Genomic DNA, 19,278 nt, shown 5'->3' on the forward strand with positions numbered 1-19,278 from the left:
AATATATATCACTAATCTCAAAATTGGGGGAAGTGCCTTGGTATATGTATGTATGTATATATTTATATATATATATATACATATATATATATATATATATATATATATATATATATATATATAGGTATATACACATGTATACATTATATGTTTGTGGTTTATATATTAAGTACGTGAAAATAATTGTAAAAATAATTGTAAATACATATGACTGTGTGTATGTGTATATGTATATATACAGTATATATATATATATATATATATATATATATATATATATATATATATATATATATACAGAGAGAGAGAGAGAGAGAGAGAGAGAGAGAGAGAGAGAGAGAGAGAGAGAGAGATATATTTCTATTTGATTGCTGAGTGGGACCTTGTTGTCCCAGGGAAGTCTCCCTACAATATATACCCAAAGATTAGCAAGGGAGGAAAAGGAGTTCTATCACTCAAGTCACAAACACCCTGTTAATAACTTTGAGGATGTAGTTCACATACCTTCACTCTCACTCTAAATGTAAACAAAACTGTACTCTATCCAGAGGCCTGAACACTCCACACGTGAAATAAAGGTAATTTTTTTGGCCTCTCTTAGGTTTGTCAGGTCTAAAGCTATCCAACTCTTACTCTCTCTTTCGGCTCTGTCCCAGGGACCCCAGGGAGATGCTTGACAGGAATTTTACGTTATGAAATTATTTAGACAATGGCAATGGAGGGAGCAGTGATGCATTGCAGTAAAGTAAAAGTTAAAGATAAGGATCTTTACCTTTGAAGCATAGAATGAATATTAAAGTCACTCGCTATCACACTATTACTCCTAAGGTATTTAGACACTTCTTTCAATATATCAGGTATTTTGTCCCGAGATTAAATATTCTTGTTAGTCAAAATCAATCAGAAGAGGGAATAATAATACGAAAGGGTGTAATTAACTTAATCTAGTTATTTTATTACTCAAAATTTACATTGAAAAATCGGATATCTTAACAGCAGCAAGAGGTTAAACAAGCACAAAACAAAATAAAAGAAATGCAACTTAGCAAAATCGAAAGGCAATCAAAATATGCATGACTCGAGGTCTCTAGCAATGGTAAATGATTGAAGTGGGGTTGGACATGTGGTCTTTTGACCCGAGACTGTACTAGTCTCTAAAGCAAAAGTTATACACAAAATATGTGCACCAAATCCCACGCTCTCGGCCCGAAAAAACTAATCCAGTCTAAAAGGGGGAAAACTATGTGGCCACTTGGGTTACCTGCACTCCATACTTTAATGCTGGAAGAGGCTTTAATTGTCCTCGTAAATGGCCATGGAATGGATAGTGTGCATCCTTCGTCCTCTGGCCCACCCCGTGGTTTTCCTCACATCTTGGCTGATCGGAGCACTTTCTCAGGATCGTCTTCCTCCCTCTCTCCAGCCGACAGGACACCAAAACTCCCCTTTGTTTGGTGGGAGTCTAGTTGGGAGGTGAGTCAGGGATGTAGATTGTCTGACCAGGTCGGTCAGCCGGTAACAACAGCTGTTCATACACGAATGGGGCGACCCTTAGGTCACGTGGTCTAACCTGGATTCAGCTTCCAAACAGGTGAGGGTTATTGGAAGTAGGATAACTCTGTTGAGGTGCCATATCGGGACTTCAGGGCAGGGCATTGTAATGTTGTAAGGACCGAGTAGGAGGCAGGATTTTGTGCAAAATATGAAGAGAAATCTTGCTGCTCTAAGGGAATACTGTACACATGGGAATTAGCAATGGGTTGGTGTGATGGGTATACGTCTTAAAATTAATCAGAACTGAATAGGTACTGAGGAGATGAAATAAGATGCTTATAAGTCAGCAGTACTACCGTTAGATTCAAAACCACTGTAATGATTTATCTCGTCACGTAGTTCAAGGAAAGATCCATTTTATGCCGGAGTAAGGCTTTTGTTTTGCGTTCCTACGCAGTAACGTCATGAACATGGCGTACTGTATTGTCAAGTTAAATTAGTATTGTCTACCATGTTTTGGTAAAAAACGTAAAGTATGGGAACGAAAGTTTCAGGGGTGAACACAATATTGGGAGTTAGACCCAAATACTAAAGAAAAGAAGAGTGAAGAAAAACTCTTCACACCTCGGGAATAAAGGGAGAAGAAAGGAGAGAGGGGTTAGTTCTGGCAAATGTAATTCCAATACTTGTTAGTACGCGCGAGGTAAATCTACTGGATGAACAAATCAGTGAAGTTGTTCTTCACATCAACGTCCGTTTAAAGTTAACAAAACGTTGTTAGCATTAATTAAATTCAATCAATGGGAAGTCATGTATGAATGTTTTTGAGGGGAAATTGAAACCGCAGGTAATGCTTCATGGAGGTGTTAAGATAAGTAAATGAGCAGGGTTAACTTTAAACGTATGATGGAAGGGTAATCAAATGATTAAAATTAAAGTAACTACAATTCCCACTCAATGGGTAAGGATAGAGCAATAGTCTAGTCCAGCAACAAGTCCGACAACATTGAATTCAAAATTATGAGGACGAATCCCAGTCCCATTTTGACATCCAACGTTCAACATAAGTTTTTGCAAATGAAGTGACTGGCATAAAAAGAACTTTGTATACGTCAAGTGAGAAAGGGAGAAGAGCTACTTCCTTCTTGGCGTTAAAATGTGAATAATGGACTGACACCAATTTGAATGACACACAAACTAGGTCTATGATGACATCATAATTCTGACCGCAAGAGTCCTGGATGTCGTCTTCAAAGGAATCATTGGACAGTGAGGTATGAACAGTACACTTTAACAAAGCTCTACTCTGTTTCAGCACAAGCTGAAGGGTGTCAGGGGTATTGTAGTAACAATGTGGTAACTTGTCAAGGCAAAAGTTAAATATATGCTTTGAAGCTAAAGCAAGAGATAGACCGAAAAAAATGGTGCCATATACAACTGAATGAAAATACTAAATTACAACGTTCATTTTACCGTGATCCTCAAACAAGTTTAATCGCAAACCAGCTCTAAGTTCCGGCGCTAGTTCTACGTGTGTGAACTTTACTAAATCCGCTGTCAGGGCAAAGGGTTAATTTCTGACTGCTAAAGTCTTATGGTTACGATTATGTGACTCTTTCAGAGAGCAGGTTTCATATTCTGATGTGGATGTTATAGCGTCAATGCGGGTTGGAGCAGAAGTTACGGGTTTGAGGATGGGACAATCAGGCAAAGAGAGCACTGGTCCCATGGGATGGTACGGGCCTAATGAATGAATTTACCGGTACAGGACTTAGTTGGCCTAATGCACATGGTTAGGTTGTTTGGTATTGGCGCTACCTCTAGGGGGTCCACGTTAAGACCATGGATGGTATTTCCTCCCGGATGCACTATCAAAGGCGGTACAGCCAAAGGGGTTTGAGGTTGATCTAACGCTGACCTAAGGTTTTGAAATGAGGATGGGGCAAGAGGGACTGACATAAATTTACTTATCTTGTGCCGTGCTTGCAGCATAATATGGAATTGTGACGACTGAACAAGTGGGGTAACTGATGCAAAATTATGAACATTGTGCTTGACTGCCAAGACGTTAGGACTGTTAATGGCATTTACAATTGGCTCATCACTGAAGGTGCTGCCGACGAACAAAACGAATTGTTTAATGGTTAGATTGGGATGAGCCATTAGGCTATTAAAAGCAATTTCAATTTTTCCTGAATAGGCAGCAAGCACGGGATAATTTACTTTAACAATGGGAGTGTCGTAATGTCTCCAAAAATTCTTGTAATTGCAAAGTTCAACTCTTACGTTACCATTGTGAGTTTAAAAATGTACTGTGGAGGATTGATTTTTGTTTTATTTTTATTCATTTTTGTTGTTTGCCAAATCCCCAGAGAGAGAGAGAGAGAGAGAGAGAGAGAGAGAGAGAGAGAGAGAGAGAGAGAGAGAGAGAGTGTGTGTGTGTGTGTGCGAGTTAGTTAGTGTATCGATGGTTTGTTGTGAGAAAGACTGTTGGTATAAATAAGGTTGTTTGTTCATGTTTTTAGCTAGGTTAGGAGAGTGGTGCATGTCTTGGGCGAATGCTTATTGTTGATTTTACTGCAGCTAGAGGCAGTTGTGTTTGTGAATGCTGGATTATGATTTTTATTCTTTTATCAGCGTGAAAGTGTTTGATTATTTTTTGAGCCGTAATTCTTCCTTTGGAGAGTTTTTTCCTTTGGAAAACTCATTTGTGAATGTTGATCTTTAGTTGCTGACATTGCCTGTAATTGATTGTATTTAGACTGCTCTTTTGGATTACTCAACCATTGATGACCTGGCGTTTGCATTAAGATTACGAATGATGATGATGATGACACCTATGACACAAGAGTTAAGGCTGTTGTGGCAAATTAACAGACACTTCTGTTTCTCATAGAGTGGTGTTGTGCCAAATAAGTGAATCATTACTTAAGTTTTTTTTTTTTTGTGACTTATCTAGCGACAGTGTTAGTGAACACACGCAATATATATATGTTTTTGTGTTTTGAAATTTGGGTTGTGGTAAATTCAAGTTTAAGTTTTGTTAGTGTTTAGTTTTAAGCTTTATTTGTTTTGAGGGTTTATTTGATTGTGGAAGGGTTTTTTGTGTTAATTATTTTAGTTTTAAGGAATATAGTTTTAAGGTTATGTTTTGTTTTTATGTCCTTTTTGCCCAAGAGTCCCACTGCTGATAACGTAAGGGGAAAGTTTGTGCTGAGGAGACATTTGTCTGTTTAGAGTGATTCAAGGGTGTGGGGGTTGTTCTTGTGACATCCCGCCACATCATTTTGGCGCCCGAACAGGGACTGCCGCGGTGGGATTGGAAACTGGACTTTTGGACTAAGGATGGAATTAGGATTAAGGTTGATGAAAAATGGAAGAGCAAATAAAGGTATCAAGGGAGGAATTGTGGTTGAGTAAGAAGCGTGAGGAGAAATTGTTGCACGAGAATAAGAGGGTGAGTTGTGAGAATGAGGAGATGCGAAAGGAACTGAAAGCTCTAAAGGGAACTGTAGAGAGAGTGGAAGAAGGTTTTGAGATGAGGATGCAAGAGAATGAGGAACGAATGGAGAAACGAATGGAAGGTATGATGGGGCAAGTAATGGGGATGATGAAAACGTTCATGGGTGAAGGTGCAGTCGGAGCAGTGGCTTCTGCTTCAGGTAATGGGTTGATAGTGGAAGAGAAGGCTAAAGTAAGTGATAATGGGGAAGGTAGTGATAGTGAGATTGAAGATAAGGAAATTAGGCATAGTAAGGATGAACAGAAAGGTGAGAGGAAGGATGAAAGGAAAGGTAAAAGTGATGTGAAGAAAGAGAAGAAAAGTGTCAGGATGAGAGCAAGGATGATCATGAATGGGTGAAAGTGGTGAGTAAGAAAAGGGCTAGGAAGAGTATAATCAAGGATAGGAGCATGGGTGTGGAATTAGATTCATTATATTCTAGCGAAGAAGTAGGAAACAAGAAGGAAGGTAGCAGGGATGATAGCAGTGAGAATGAACATGATGTGTGTAAGACTGTGTTTATGAGAAAAGTACCTCGTTGTGAAAGGTTCAATGAGCATAGTAGTAGGGATGTATACGAGTTTTTTTTAGGGAGTATAAAAGATTCTGTCAGGCTAAGTATGGTGATAGTAAGAGTGTTTGGGCTAGGGAGTTAGGAGAGTATTTGACAGGGTATTTGTTGATGATGTATGGTGTGATAATGAGTGTGGGGGAGATGTTGAATTTGATAGTGTGAAAGGTAGGATAATTGAGCCGGTAAAACGTATGAAAGGGAGTGTTAAGTATAGGCGTAAAAATGATTTTGATGAGGCTCGAATGGATGTTGGTGAGGCTATTTCTGTGTATGTATGTCGGTTAGAAACGTTAGCAAGGAAGAAGTATGGAGATGAAGGTATAAATGAGATTAAGGAGTTAATGAGGAAGTTTTTGGCGACAGTACCTGAGAATGTGTGAATTTATTAATTTGAAACGGAAGGAGAAAATGAGGTGGACGCAAGAAAGATTGACACGGGATGATATACTAGAGATAGTTGAGGATTATGAGTTAAATAGGTGCATGAAAGAAAGTAAATCTGTGAGTGTAATAACTGGAATGGAAGAAAGTGTGCCAGAATTTTAGTTTTAGAGATGCTGTTATGAGAGGACCGATGAGGGTAGCTGATAGTGTAGTAGATAGGAGTGTTAGGGCGAGTAATGTGGGAATACCTGTAAGGGAAAATGAAGGGTTTAGGCAAGGGAATCGGGTTTGGAGAGAAAAGAGTGTTAGTGCGCTGCGAGGTAGGCCAGGTAGTTGTGTCCGTGAAAAGAACTGTTATAGGTGTGGGAAAGTAGGGCATAAAAAGAATGAGTGTAGGTGGGCGTTAGGAGCATGTTTCGGGTGTGGAGAGACAGGGCATCGTATTAGTGAGTGTAAGAAAGAGAAAGTGGTTAAGTGTTATTGGTATGGTATGACTGGGCATAGCAAGTGGATGTAGGAGTAATCGTACGAATATGATTTGCGGTAATTGTGGTAAGGATGGGGATTATGTGAGGATGTGTAGAGAGCAGCGTGCTAAATGTACTGAATGTGGTGTAGATGGACATATAGCTGAGGTTTGTAGGAAGAAGGGATTAAGTCAGCCAGGATGTTCGGGAAACTAAGTAGTCAGAGGGTTCAACTGGGTGAGTCCTCCTGTGTGTGTGGAAGGAATAGGATAAATGTTCGTGCGAATGGGATGAATAATTGGTTGGAAATGAGTAAGTATGAACCCAGTATGTATGAGAAGTTAGGGCTGCAATTAGTGTTATTTGAATATAGGAAAAAGAAGAGCTCGAAATTTTTTAGTGGGGATTAAGTGCAGGGAAAATCTATAGGTATAGGCAGGTATCAGAATAGGCATGACAAGGGTGTAAATGTACAGGTGAGTATGGAAGATAAATGTTTTAATACAACTGAATCATGGCTGAGTATGAATGATACCGATAGTGTGTGTGGTTCTCCGTTAAATGATGTAAAAGAAAGTATGACTGATGTGAGAATGAGAGATAGGAGAATGATAAGTAGCATGAATGAATCTTTTTTTTTTTTTGAAGTAGAAAATGGTTTGGATGAAATGGATGAATTGTTGACGGAAATAAGTGAGATTTTGGGGCCCAATGATAGTGAGGTAGATGGGATAGTACATGATATATTAGATGATAGGAGTACAGATGAGAATCAGAATAGGACATTGAATGATAGCGATATAGAAGAAGTGAACGAGAGAATATATGAAGGCCCAGTTACTCAAAGCAGAGGTCCTGTTCCCGACTGCGACTGGGTTATGAAAAAAATTAGCTAAGTGTTGTGTAAGACGGATTTGGCAAAGTAAGGGGGGGAGGAATGTGGAAGATTGATTTTTGTTTTATTTTTATTTATTTTTGTTGTTTGCCAAATCAAGAGAGAGAGAGAGAGAGAGAGAGAGAGAGAGAGAGAGAGAGAGAGAGAGAGAGAGAGAGAGAGAGAGAGAGTGTGTGTGTATCGATTGTTGTGAGAAAGACTGTTGGTATAAATGAGGTTGTCTGTTTATGTTTTTATCTAGGTTAGGAGAGTGGTACATATCTTGGGCGAATGATTATTTTTTATTTGACTGCAGCTAGAGGCAGTTGTGTTTTTGAATGCTGGATTATAATTGATATTCTTTTACCAGTGTGGAAGTGTTTGATTATTTTTTGAGCCATAATTCTTCCTTTGGAGAGTTTTTCCTTTGGAAAACTCATTTGTGAATGTTGATCTTTAGTTGCTGACCTGACCTGAAATTTATTGTATTTAGACTGCTCTTTTGGATTACTCAACTGTTGATGACCTGGCCTTTGTATTAAGATTACGGATGATGATGATGATGATGATGATGACCCGAAGAGTTAAGGCCGTTGTGGCAAATTAACAGACACTTCTGTTTCTCATAGAGTGGTGTTGTGCCAAATAAGACAGTTGGCTAAGTGAATCATTACTGAAGTGTTTTTTTTTTTTTTTTGACTTATCCATCGAAAGTGTTAGTGAACACACACAATATTTATGTTTTTGTGTTTTGAAATTTGGGTTGTGGTAAATTTAAGTTTGTGTTGTTAGTGTTTAGTTTTAAGCTTTATAGATTTTGAGGGTTTATTTGATTGTAGATGGGTTTTTTGTGTTAATTATTCTAGTTTTAAGGAATATAGTTTTAAGGTTATGTTTTGTTTTTATGTCCTTTTTGTCCAAGAGTCCCGCTGCTAATAACGTAAAGGGAAAGTTTGTGCTGAGGAGACATTTGTCTGTTTTAGAGTGATTCAAGGGTGTAGGGGTTGTTCTTGTGACATCCCGCCACAGTTCCGCAGCTTCAGGACCCATGCTCGGAAAATCAACTGAAGCAAGAGCGTGGACAGCTAAGTCTGCATCCTCACAAACAAATTTGAATTTTAACTCCTGTCCCTTAAGCCGAGTGTTAATCTCCTCTGGTCTGAGCGGGTCAGCCTTAGGCGGTGGAAGGATGTTGTGATGGACGGACTCGCCAACAGCAAAACAAAGGGTAAATCTGAATTTTCAAAGTTCCATGGCAAAATCGAGGAACGTGAACATGAATCTTTATAAAGTTACAAGTGTGATATTCAAATATTAGAAATTACTCATAATGGGAGAAAAATGGTTAAATGACTAAAGCAAAATGTAAATAACAAAATTACTTTAAAATTCAAACGGACTGATTCTAGCAAAGCAGGCGATGCTCGGTCATGTGACATTAAACAATTTACTAAAATGAATTACATACGTATGTTGCAATAACTGAATGAATTAAGCTACTTACGAAAGCAAATGCATGTTGAAAAGGGCATGTGCTTATGGAAAATTTACGTTGAAAGTTAAAAACAGCTGAAAGAGTTTAACACTTGTGTACGATTTCACAGTTGCGGGCTCACTGAGGCGACCGCCGAACAAATAAGAAATAAATGGGCACACAAGGCAACAATTTAACTATTAAAATGCACTATCGTAGAGGCTGAACATATATATAAAAATTCCCTCACTCGGAAGCAAAACAAAATCTCCTAGGGAAAAGGACAAAACATAAAATCTTCTTACGAAAAGAACCACTTAGTTTACACTTACAAACAGACAAAGATATATTCCCTCACGCGGAGGTAACACAAAAATCTCCTCACAAGGAGGACAAACATTGCCTCTAGTAGAGGCTAGGCACAGTTTCCTTAAGCAAAGGACACACCAATTTTCCCCACGCAGGGGACGAAGTTAAATCTCCTCGCACAAAGAATAAACACAAATCTCCTTACGAAAAGGACAGCACAATTTTCATTGCACAGAGGACAAACACCAAAATTTCCCCACGCAGGGGATAAAGATTAAATCTATGTCACGCTTGAAAATGTTAAACGATGAGGTTACGAATAAAACTACGTAGTTAATTAATGAAACAACACTCAGTAAGTTACATACAGTAAAAAAAAACTAAGAACCCTCTAGTTTTGGTTGTAAACAAGATACGCCATCTCAGAACAAACACATGGAATGAAACGGACTTCGTGAAATTAAGTTTCTACGCTACTTGTAAGAAAACTTAAAATTACGGTGCACCAATTCGCTCTGTAGGACAAGGACACGTGCTTGGCATACGTGGAACGTTAGTTAGAAAAGTTAGGGAAGGTAAACGACATGAAGGAAGGTAAATCGAGGTACAAAATGATAAAATTAAATGTTAAAATGGCAAAATTAGTTGACAGAACAGGAACACTGGCACTCTCGTTGAGCAGTAGACACTGACGTCTGAACAGCACAAATCCTTAGTTCAAGCAGCTTAGAACTTTCTGGTTATGAACAGAACCCGCCACAATATGTGGGTGAACGGATTTGAGACCAAACGAAGTTTCTACGACAAATTGTAGGGAACTTATAAGGCACAAATTAACCTTGTTTAACCAGTTCTTTCCTTAAACTTCTGGTCGATACAATAAGATCATATTGACTACCAATCTCTCTTCCCAATTAAAGTCTGGGCTTTACACATTCGACAAACTTTCTGGTGCGTGTGAATTCAAGTGATATAGCGAGGTACTTTAAGCTTAAAGCAAGCTGATTAATTACATTAATGCTTCATAGGTCGAAGGTAAAAGATCCGCTTCGAAGGACCACTCATGTGGAGAAATATATTTTTATTTTATTGTTGAGTGGGAACTTGTTGTTCCAGGAAAGTTTCCCTACAACATATACGCAAAGATCAGCAGGGGAGGAAAAGGAGCACTATCACTCAAGGCACAAACACCCTGTTGATAACTTTGATGATGTAGTTCACATACCTTCACTTTTAAATGCAAAAAAACTGTACTCTGTCCAGAGGCCTGAAAACTGCGCACGTGAAATAAAGGTAATTTTTTTAGCCTACTTTAGTTTTATCAGGTCTAAAGCTATCCCACTTTTAGGATCTGTTTCAGCTCTGTCCCAGGGACCCTAGTGAGATGCGGGACAGGAATTTTATGTGTGAAATTATTGAGACACTGGCAGTAAAGGGACCAGTGATGTAGTGTAGTAAGGTAAAAGTTGAAGATAAGGCTCTTTACCTTCGAAGCTTAGAATGAATATTAAAGTCACTCGCTAACATAATATTACTCTTAATTTAGACTTACTCCTTTCAATATATCGGATATACTGTCCCGAGATTAAATATTCACGTCAGACATAAACAATGAACCCATTCTTTGTGATGATTGTTTACCCAACATTAGGAATTTGATATCCAATAATTGGCAACAGCATTGGGGTAGTTTAGTTAGAAATAAGATGCGAGAAATAACGAATGTTATTTCCCCTTGGAAATATAAGATGATGCCTCGAAAGTGGGAGACTATTCTTTGTCTTCTTAGCATTGGTCACACTCGGTTGACACATGAATTTTTGCTTACCAGACAATACCAGTCATATTGTGACGACTGGTACCCTTGACAGCGAGGCATTTGTGAACGAATGACCCACTTATAGTAGCGAGAGAAATAGATATCTGTTTGAGGCTCGAGGTGAGAATGGCAGGTTCATTCTTGCCAAAATTCTTGGACATGATGTATCCTACCATGCTAGTGGTATTTTTAGCTTTATTTCAGAAGCAAGTTTTCTGAAAGCCATTTAGCTTTTAAAATGTAATCTTTGCTGTTATGGTTTTATTTGAATATTTTTTTAATTTTTATTTACAATAAACAATATCGGCGTCAATGATCATAGATGCCAGAAAACCTCAAATAATTTAATCAAAATAGGGAGTAGTAATACAAAAAGGTGTAATTAACTTAATCTAGTTATTTTATTACTCAAAATTTACATTGTAAAATCGGACATCTTAGCAGCAGCAAGAGGTTAAACAAGCACAAAACGAAATCAAAGAAATGCAACTCAACAAAATCAAAAGGCAATCAAAATATGCATGAATCGATGTCTCTTGCAATGATAAATGATTAAAGTGGGGTTGGACACGCTGTCTTTTGACCTAAGACTGTACTAGTCTCTAAAGCAAAAGTTATCCACAAAATTTGTACACCAAGTCCCATGCATTCAGCCCAAAATATGTAAACGCCAGTTAAACTAAATCAAGTAAACCAAAAAACTAATCCAGTCTAAAAGGGGGAAAACTATGTGGTCTCGTGGTTTACCTGCACTCCTTACTTTGATGCTGGAAGAGCCCTTAATTGTCCTCGCAAATGGCTGTGAAATGGATAGTGTACACTCTTCGTCCTCTGGCCCACCCCGTGATTTTCTTCGCTTCTTGGCAGATTGGGTATCGCTAGCACAGTTCCCAGGATCGTCTTCCTCCCTCTCTCCAGGCGACAGGACGCCAAAACTCCCCTTTCCTTTGTTTAGTAGAAGTCTAGTTGGGGAGTGAGCCAGGAATGTAGATTGACTGACCAGGTCGGTCAGCCAGTCACAACAGCTGTTTGTGCATGAATGGGGCTACCCTTAGGTCTCTTGGGCTCACCTGAGTTCAGCTTCCTAACAGGTAAGGATCATTGGGCATTGGTTAACCCAGTTGAGGTGCCATATCGGGACTTTAGGGCAGGACAATGTAACGTTTTAAGGAGTGAGAAGGAGGCAGGATTTTGTGCAAAAGACGAAGAGAAATCTTGCAGCTCTAAGGGAATGCACATACATGATAATCCTACCTATTTTGGCTTTCTAAAAATTAATAAATTTAAATGAGCAATTAGTAATGGGCTTGTGCAATAGGCATGCATCTTAAAATTAATCAGTCCTGAATAGTTACTGAGGGATAAAATAAGCTGCTTATAAGTCAGCATTATTAACGTTAGTTTCAAAACCAATGTAATGATTTATCTCGACAAACACAGTTTAAGGAAAGAACCATCGTACGCCAGTGTAAGTCTTTTATTTTACGTTCCTACGCATATGATGTCACGAACATAGTGTAGAGTATTGTAAACGAGTTAAATTATCCCAGTTTACCCTTGTCTCAGTAAAAAAAAAATGTAAAGTATGGTAGCGAAAGTTTCAGGGCTGACCACAATATTGGGAGCCAGACCTAAATACTAAAGGAAAGAAGAGCAAAGAAAAATTCTTCAATATATATGTATGTATCTAATTATTTTCATGTACCCTTAGATGTCAGGATGCCTGAAAACTTTTAAATCATTCATTCATTCATGTACTTGATGTATAAAACACAGACACACACACACACACACACACACACATATATATATATATATATATATATATATATATATATATATATATATATATATATATATATATATATATATATATATAGGCTATATGCTGCTCCATCTATTATCGTGCTTTTTTCCAATTCGTTTGGAGTAACACGGTTGCCTTCTTTTGAAGGACTTTGCTTTGGCTTTTTGGGTCGACCAGAGTCCCGACCGGCTCATATTAGTGCTGGTTTATATAAATTGGATAATTTCCTCATGACCAATATTGTTCAACAATTCAGAATTATATAATTTGTGTTTACCTTTTTTGTGTTTATGACATATTTACGTTCAAGTACAAATTTTGGTTTTTTGCTTTTATCCTATCTTACTTATTGACGTCCTTCAACAATGTCTAACTTTTTATTGTACCCTGAAGTGTATTAAAAATGCACGAAAACTCTTGGTACTAAAGCTTTTTATTATTTCCTACTAGCTTTTGCGTATACTAAGTCACGTGATCCTTGTGGCAATAAAGCATATATATATACAAATATATATATATATATATATATATATATATATATATATATATATATAAAACATTGTAGGCCCCCCACATATATAATCATATTCATATGTGTATATATGTATATATAGATATTTATTTATATTTATGTATATATTTATATATATATGTGTGTATATATACCTATATATATATATATATATATATATATATATATATATATATATATACATATATATATATATATATATATATATGTGTGTGTGTGTGTGTATATATATATAAAACGTAGGCCCACATATATAATTATATTCATATGTGTAAATATGTAAACTTATATATATATTTATAAGAAGCAAATATATATGTAAAAGTAGAATAATTCCTTACTCTAAAATGGAAATGCATATTAATAAAAACCTCTTTGAGAAATTACTTTTGAAAGATGATTCTTATGAAGTATGTGTTATTAAATATATGTAGTTGAATATCTTTGAATCTTCTCCGATTTATTAATTTTATGCTGTTTAATATCTTTCAATATTTTCTAAAGTAGAAAATAAAAAAGTTAATTTTTGGCAAAATGCCATGGGTAGAGCTCCCTCCCCCTTAATCCTACACCTATGTTTGAAAGTTTCTTTGTTATTCATAGATTTGTGTTTTTATATTAGTTTTTTTTTATCTAAACATTATTAATTGTTAATTAAGCATACTTGAATGGATATCAATGACCACTGATGTTATGATGCCAGATAATTATAAATCATTCATTATTGACATATAAGATGCTAATGAAAGGTTTATGAAAATTATCAAGAAATTTATTGGTATATTTTTGGAGTAAATAATTTTTATTGTTTTTATCCATTATTGCTGAGATGCTTATGTGCAGTATTCAGTAATTTTATTTGCCATCTTTGCCAATTCTTTTCTTAATATAATGTCATGGACATTAGTAGACGAGGGTTTGTGGGTGCTGTTTTTTTTTTTTTTTTTTTTTTTTTTTTAGTTTTAGTTATTAAGATTTTTTATGGCTGTCGTAATTGCTGATAGCTTAATTTTATATTGGCTGACAGGAGACAGGGATTTTTTTTCTTTTTTTTTTTGATGAGTGACAATGAGTTGAATTAGTATTTCAAAATGCTAATTTTGATTTGCAGTAGCATAGAGCATATCTCTGAGGTTTAGATAGGATTTTTTTTTAGTTCATTCAATTTGCATAGTGCTCCCAATGTCAGATTTTGGGCAAAAAATATTTAAGTTATATGATAAAATCATTTAACTTTGACAACTTTTAGTTGTGTATGTATTTTGGTAGGTACGGGTTCTGACTCCCGTTAAGTAGTAGATTTTAATAACACTAGGTTGATGTTTGTCGAAACCCGCCTAACAATATTGGTTTCAGAATTGACTACCCAAGGAAGTGGTATAATGTCATGTTTCATCAGACACCATCTTCGAGAATAAACTTAGTGGTAATAGGTTGATTTATCAAAAGGGTTTCATTTCTATATCAATTTAAGGTAAAACTTATCTTAAACTTACTGGCATAAGGTCGATTTTCCTGAACCAGCGTCTCCTCTTAAAAAGATGATAGTCCTTTGTGCGTCATCGTTTTGTGACACAGTGAATATGTCAGATAGTTGCAAGTGGTCTCCTTTATACATCAGTATTGGTGATACGTAAAATTCCATATCTTGTTGAGTTTTCGCTTGCTTTTCTAATCTACCGAGCTTTGCTATATGTGTTGCTTTGACTCCCATGACCTTTTGGAAGCGATTTTCCATGTCCAAGATGGCAACAGCAGCGTCTTGGGTCATGGAGCACTTGTTTCCAGCTCTTGTTAGGATTATGTGGCTAAGATGGTTAACCTCGTTTATTTTCGAAATCATTTCATCATCAGACATTTTCTTGAGCTTCTGGGGTTCGTGTGCGAGCTCGTTTCGTTTTTCCTTGAGTTGGTAAAGGGAGTGTTCAATGCTTTCTGTCTGCGACTCGTGAGGTTTGTGCCAAATATTGGCGTTATGTGGTGAAACGTCACACGTATGCTGAATGAGACGATACAGCAGAGTTATATCCATGTTTTCGGTAGACATCCTTTCTTCCAGTTTCTTCTTATCTTTTCCAAGTTTGTTAAACATTGTCTCATCAATAGACTTGAAGTAATCTCCAACGTATTCTTCTCCTCCCTTGTACAGCCACTTAAACACCCTGTGCACTTCACGAGTTGCGATGTCTGTGATACAGCTTGCATATCTGTCATACAGTGTTTTATAGTCTGAAATAAAATCGTTGTCTGCATTTACAGACATCCTGACGAGTGTTTTAGTAACTTCATTTTCGGTCACAAATTTCTAAGGCTTCCAAGCCACGGCAACAATCCCAAAGGCTTAGTTGCAGAGCGGACACTGCAAGACATACTATCGAAGCCTCTGATAAGTTACTCAGTATCATATACTTATCATTTCACTATCTGCCACTGTAACCTTATCTATAACAACAAGCTGGTGGAAATTTTCTGTCAATCTGCAGATTCATTTGTCCTATAGTTGTTTTAAACATAGCCATAGTATACTAGTGTTACATAGGAAAAACCGAATACATACATATTATATATGTATATATATATATATGTATATATATATATATATATATATATATATATATATATATATATATATATAAATTATATGAGAGAGAGAAATTGGTGGTAGCCCATATCACAGAGTTGTGAGAAACGTATCGTGTATGTCACACGTTCAGTTCAAGAAATACGTTTGTTATATACAGTATTTGCTTGTTTGTGTTTATAAAACGTCTTACTATAACATCTTCGCATTCAGTGGGAATTGTATACTGCACTGAGTAATTCATTGGTTCTGAATATGATTCTTTTTATTAAAGATATATAGGTATAAGAGCCGACCTTCTTCCAAAGTATATCCTCTTAAAAGACTATGAATAATTATCCTCTCTCTCTCTCTCTCTCTCTCTCTCTCTCTCTCTCTCTCTCTCTCTCTCTCTCTCTCTCTCTCTCTCTCTCTCTCCAGAATTCTCACCCTAATATCCATGTTTAATTCAGAGAGAGAGAGAGAGTGAGTGGAATAGGTACTTCGGAAAAGTGTTTGTTTATTATTCTAGGCTTGTTACAGACGAATCCGCATAGAAAAGAAACGTGATTGAAGTCAATATCTGCAGAGTAAAAGCATTGATTCCAGCCTCTATCCTCAAAATTCTATTAATCACTGTTTTCTTGTCTTTCCTCTGATGAGTGACATTTCAAATCTCATTTAATTCTTAATAACCATAATTCTCAACATTGAACATACACAAATATGTCTGGTATTTGCCAAGAAGTAACAAAGAACGTCTGGCATACAAAACACAAGAGTACTCTAAGGGCTCGGCCAGACCAAGCGCGGCTAGCGGCGAGGTTAGCGGCAAGAGGTTCCAGCTGATAATTGAAACCTTAGGTATCTTTTTTGGGCTCAAGCCATGGCGTCCTGATGGAAGGTTCCTTATTGGTAGCTTTCTTGGGTATATTAACTACTAAGATATTCCCAGAGAATTTAACCACAGGTTATCACAGAATTCTAACTTCTGGAGCGAGTATCCTAAAGGTTTCCCTTTAAGACATCGTATATCAACAGGGGACGCATGTATTAACGCGCCACATAGCTATCTGCACCCCATATAGAGTTAACACTTCGATATGGAGGGGCGGAGAATAGCTGAGGAGCCGTTCCACAGCTATACTCGTCCGTGGCTACTTTTGGTACTCGAAACGTAAACAAACGGGCGCCATTGCTAAATGACATCACGTCCGTCCTCATCCTTCTTTTAGTAGCTTGTCTTGCTAAGACGGATTTTCCCTTGTGCTTTTTTATCGGCTTGCATCTTCGTAATGTCGCTACCTTCAGCCTCGCCTTCTTCTGGAAAGGAGGAGTACGTGAAATGTGACCACAACTTCTGTGAAGTGAAGCGCCCGCACTTCTACGGGCACACGGCGTGTCGGACCCACGCCCCCTGCGCCAATAAGAAAGGCGAACTGAAATTTTGGGACCCGCAGCACTGTACAGTCTGCAAGGACCGTCTGGTCGAGGCGTTCAACGATCCTCCTTCAGCGGAGGTAAGGGACGCTGCTCGAGAGAAGCTACGCAAGAGGGTGCGTGGCTTCCAGAAGAACGCCACCGGACCGTATCTCGCCACCGAAGATTTGAGGGCCTTGCTTTTCCCGAAGGCATCACCAGACTCAGTGGTGCCTAAAGATCAGATTTCCACCGTCCAGATAGTGGTGGAACCGGATGTGGTCATGGCTCAGTCCATGCATGAGTGCCGTTTGGATTCCGACAACGTGGAACGTATGTCGGAAGTGTCGGAGAACACGGAGAGGAACCTCATGGGCGACGAACTGGACTATAAGGAAGATCAGGTGGAATACCCTGAGTCGGAGCAGGAGGTCGCTCCAACACCCACCCCCACACCAACTCCTACACTGACGGATGTATCGCTTCCTTCTACATCCGCTACCCCGGATCCTACCCCATCCAACACCCAGGAGATCTTCAAGATGCTTGAGGCTCTCATGGATAAGAAACTCCGCGAGACGCATGAGTTCTTCAGGTCCAACATGGGAAGTTCGAAGCAACCGAAAAGGATTTCGGTTAAGGACCTCCCTGCATGCTCGGATACTAACCCCTGGAGGTATGCCGAGCACATGCCGATCACCACGGGCAAGATCTTTATTAGCGAAAAGGTCGGCTCGATCGCGCTGGAAGAAGTGGAATTCTTCCCAAACTTTGAGGCTTACCCGGACTGTTACGTCCGACTTAGATCTGAACCTGCCTCTAAAGAAGAGACCGAACCAAAGGAGGTTATCGTGTTCGATCTCCAGAAGGCCCAGGCTATGTGAAAAGTAGGGGCTTCACCTGCTCTAAACTACCGGCGCTTAGCAAAAAGCACCCGACTTACGTCGCACCAGACGATGCGACCTTCCCCTTTTTGGAAAAGGCCTTCACTGCGGTGCATAAGGCAGTGGAAGAAGGAAAACCTTGCCCTGCACTGGAGGAGTGCAGACCCTTCTCCCTGACCACTCCCCCTGATGTTAGACACTGGAAAGACGTCCAGTCAACATTTGTAGTGGGGAAACTAGAGCCTGACGTCGCTGGGCGTCAGTTTAACGAGGACCTCCCAAAACTTAACGATCATCTCCTTCGTCGGGAACATGATACGAAGGAAAGGCTCGCCGCATCTATGTCCCTCCAAGTACAGCTCGAAGTCATGGCCGGTGACACTAGGGTCCCTGACTACTACATGGTCCTCGCCAAAACACATCTGGCGACCGTAGTAAAGGATCTGTACAGCTTCACGAAGGCTCGTAGAACCTGTCGTGAATTCGTGTTCTCTAGTGCTACAGTGAGACACGAACCCCGGAGGCTGATTTCCTCCAACATCTGGGGTAAACACCTCTTTCCCTCCTCCCTAGTGAAAGAGATCACCGACAAGGCCGCCACGGAGAACAGGAACCTTCTCCACAAATGGGGCATGTCGAAGAAAAGGAAATCCTCTCAGGACGACGGCCCTCAACCTAAGAGGAAACCCACAAAGCCGAAACCCCAGCAACGTCAACAGAGACGGCAGTTTCCGGGATCCGCTACTCCCCAAGTGGCAGCTCAGCCACAACAGACCTTTCAATTGGTCACCCAACCGGTCTTGTCACATTCGCCGGTCTTCACCCCTACATTTGAGCAGCAGTCAACTACCTTTCGTCCCAAAGGTAGAGGCTCAAACAGAGGTGCAGGCAGAGATGCATCTCGCCGCCCCTCCAGAGGCAGAGGAGGAAAGGGAGCTAGCGGCCGAGGTAGTAAGCCCTCGGGAAACGAGAAGCAATGAAGTGCTTCCGGTGGGAGGAAGACTCCGCCAATTCCAGGATCGTTGGACCTTCGATCCCTGGGCACACAGCATCGTCAAGAAGGGTCTAGGCTGGAGCTGGACTCAACCACCCCCAACCTTCCAGCAATTCTTCCAACAGTCAACCCCCCTTCTGGAAGAATATGTCCTAGAACTCTTGAACAAGAAGGTGATAAGGAGG

General features: G+C 38.9%; 2 protein-coding genes across 2 annotated transcripts in view; one reads left to right on the top strand and one right to left on the bottom strand.

Moving 5' to 3' along the window:
* LOC137655759 (uncharacterized) overlaps positions 1-15,596 on the bottom strand; it is a 56,798-nt gene extending 41,202 nt beyond the window's left edge. The window contains exon 1 of the mRNA XM_068389850.1: positions 14,733-15,596. Coding sequence (XP_068245951.1) covers positions 14,733-15,499 — 767 coding nt within the window. The 5' untranslated portion in view covers positions 15,500-15,596. The remainder of the gene's footprint in view (positions 1-14,732) is intronic.
* Positions 1-19,278, top strand: part of LOC137655809 (glutamate receptor ionotropic, kainate 2-like) — a 360,856-nt gene that overhangs the window by 267,448 nt on the left and 74,130 nt on the right. The gene's annotated exons all lie outside the window — the stretch shown is intronic.

Source organism: Palaemon carinicauda, chromosome 1, assembly GCF_036898095.1.
Source record: "Palaemon carinicauda isolate YSFRI2023 chromosome 1, ASM3689809v2, whole genome shotgun sequence".
NCBI classification, from domain to species: domain Eukaryota; kingdom Metazoa; phylum Arthropoda; class Malacostraca; order Decapoda; family Palaemonidae; genus Palaemon; species Palaemon carinicauda.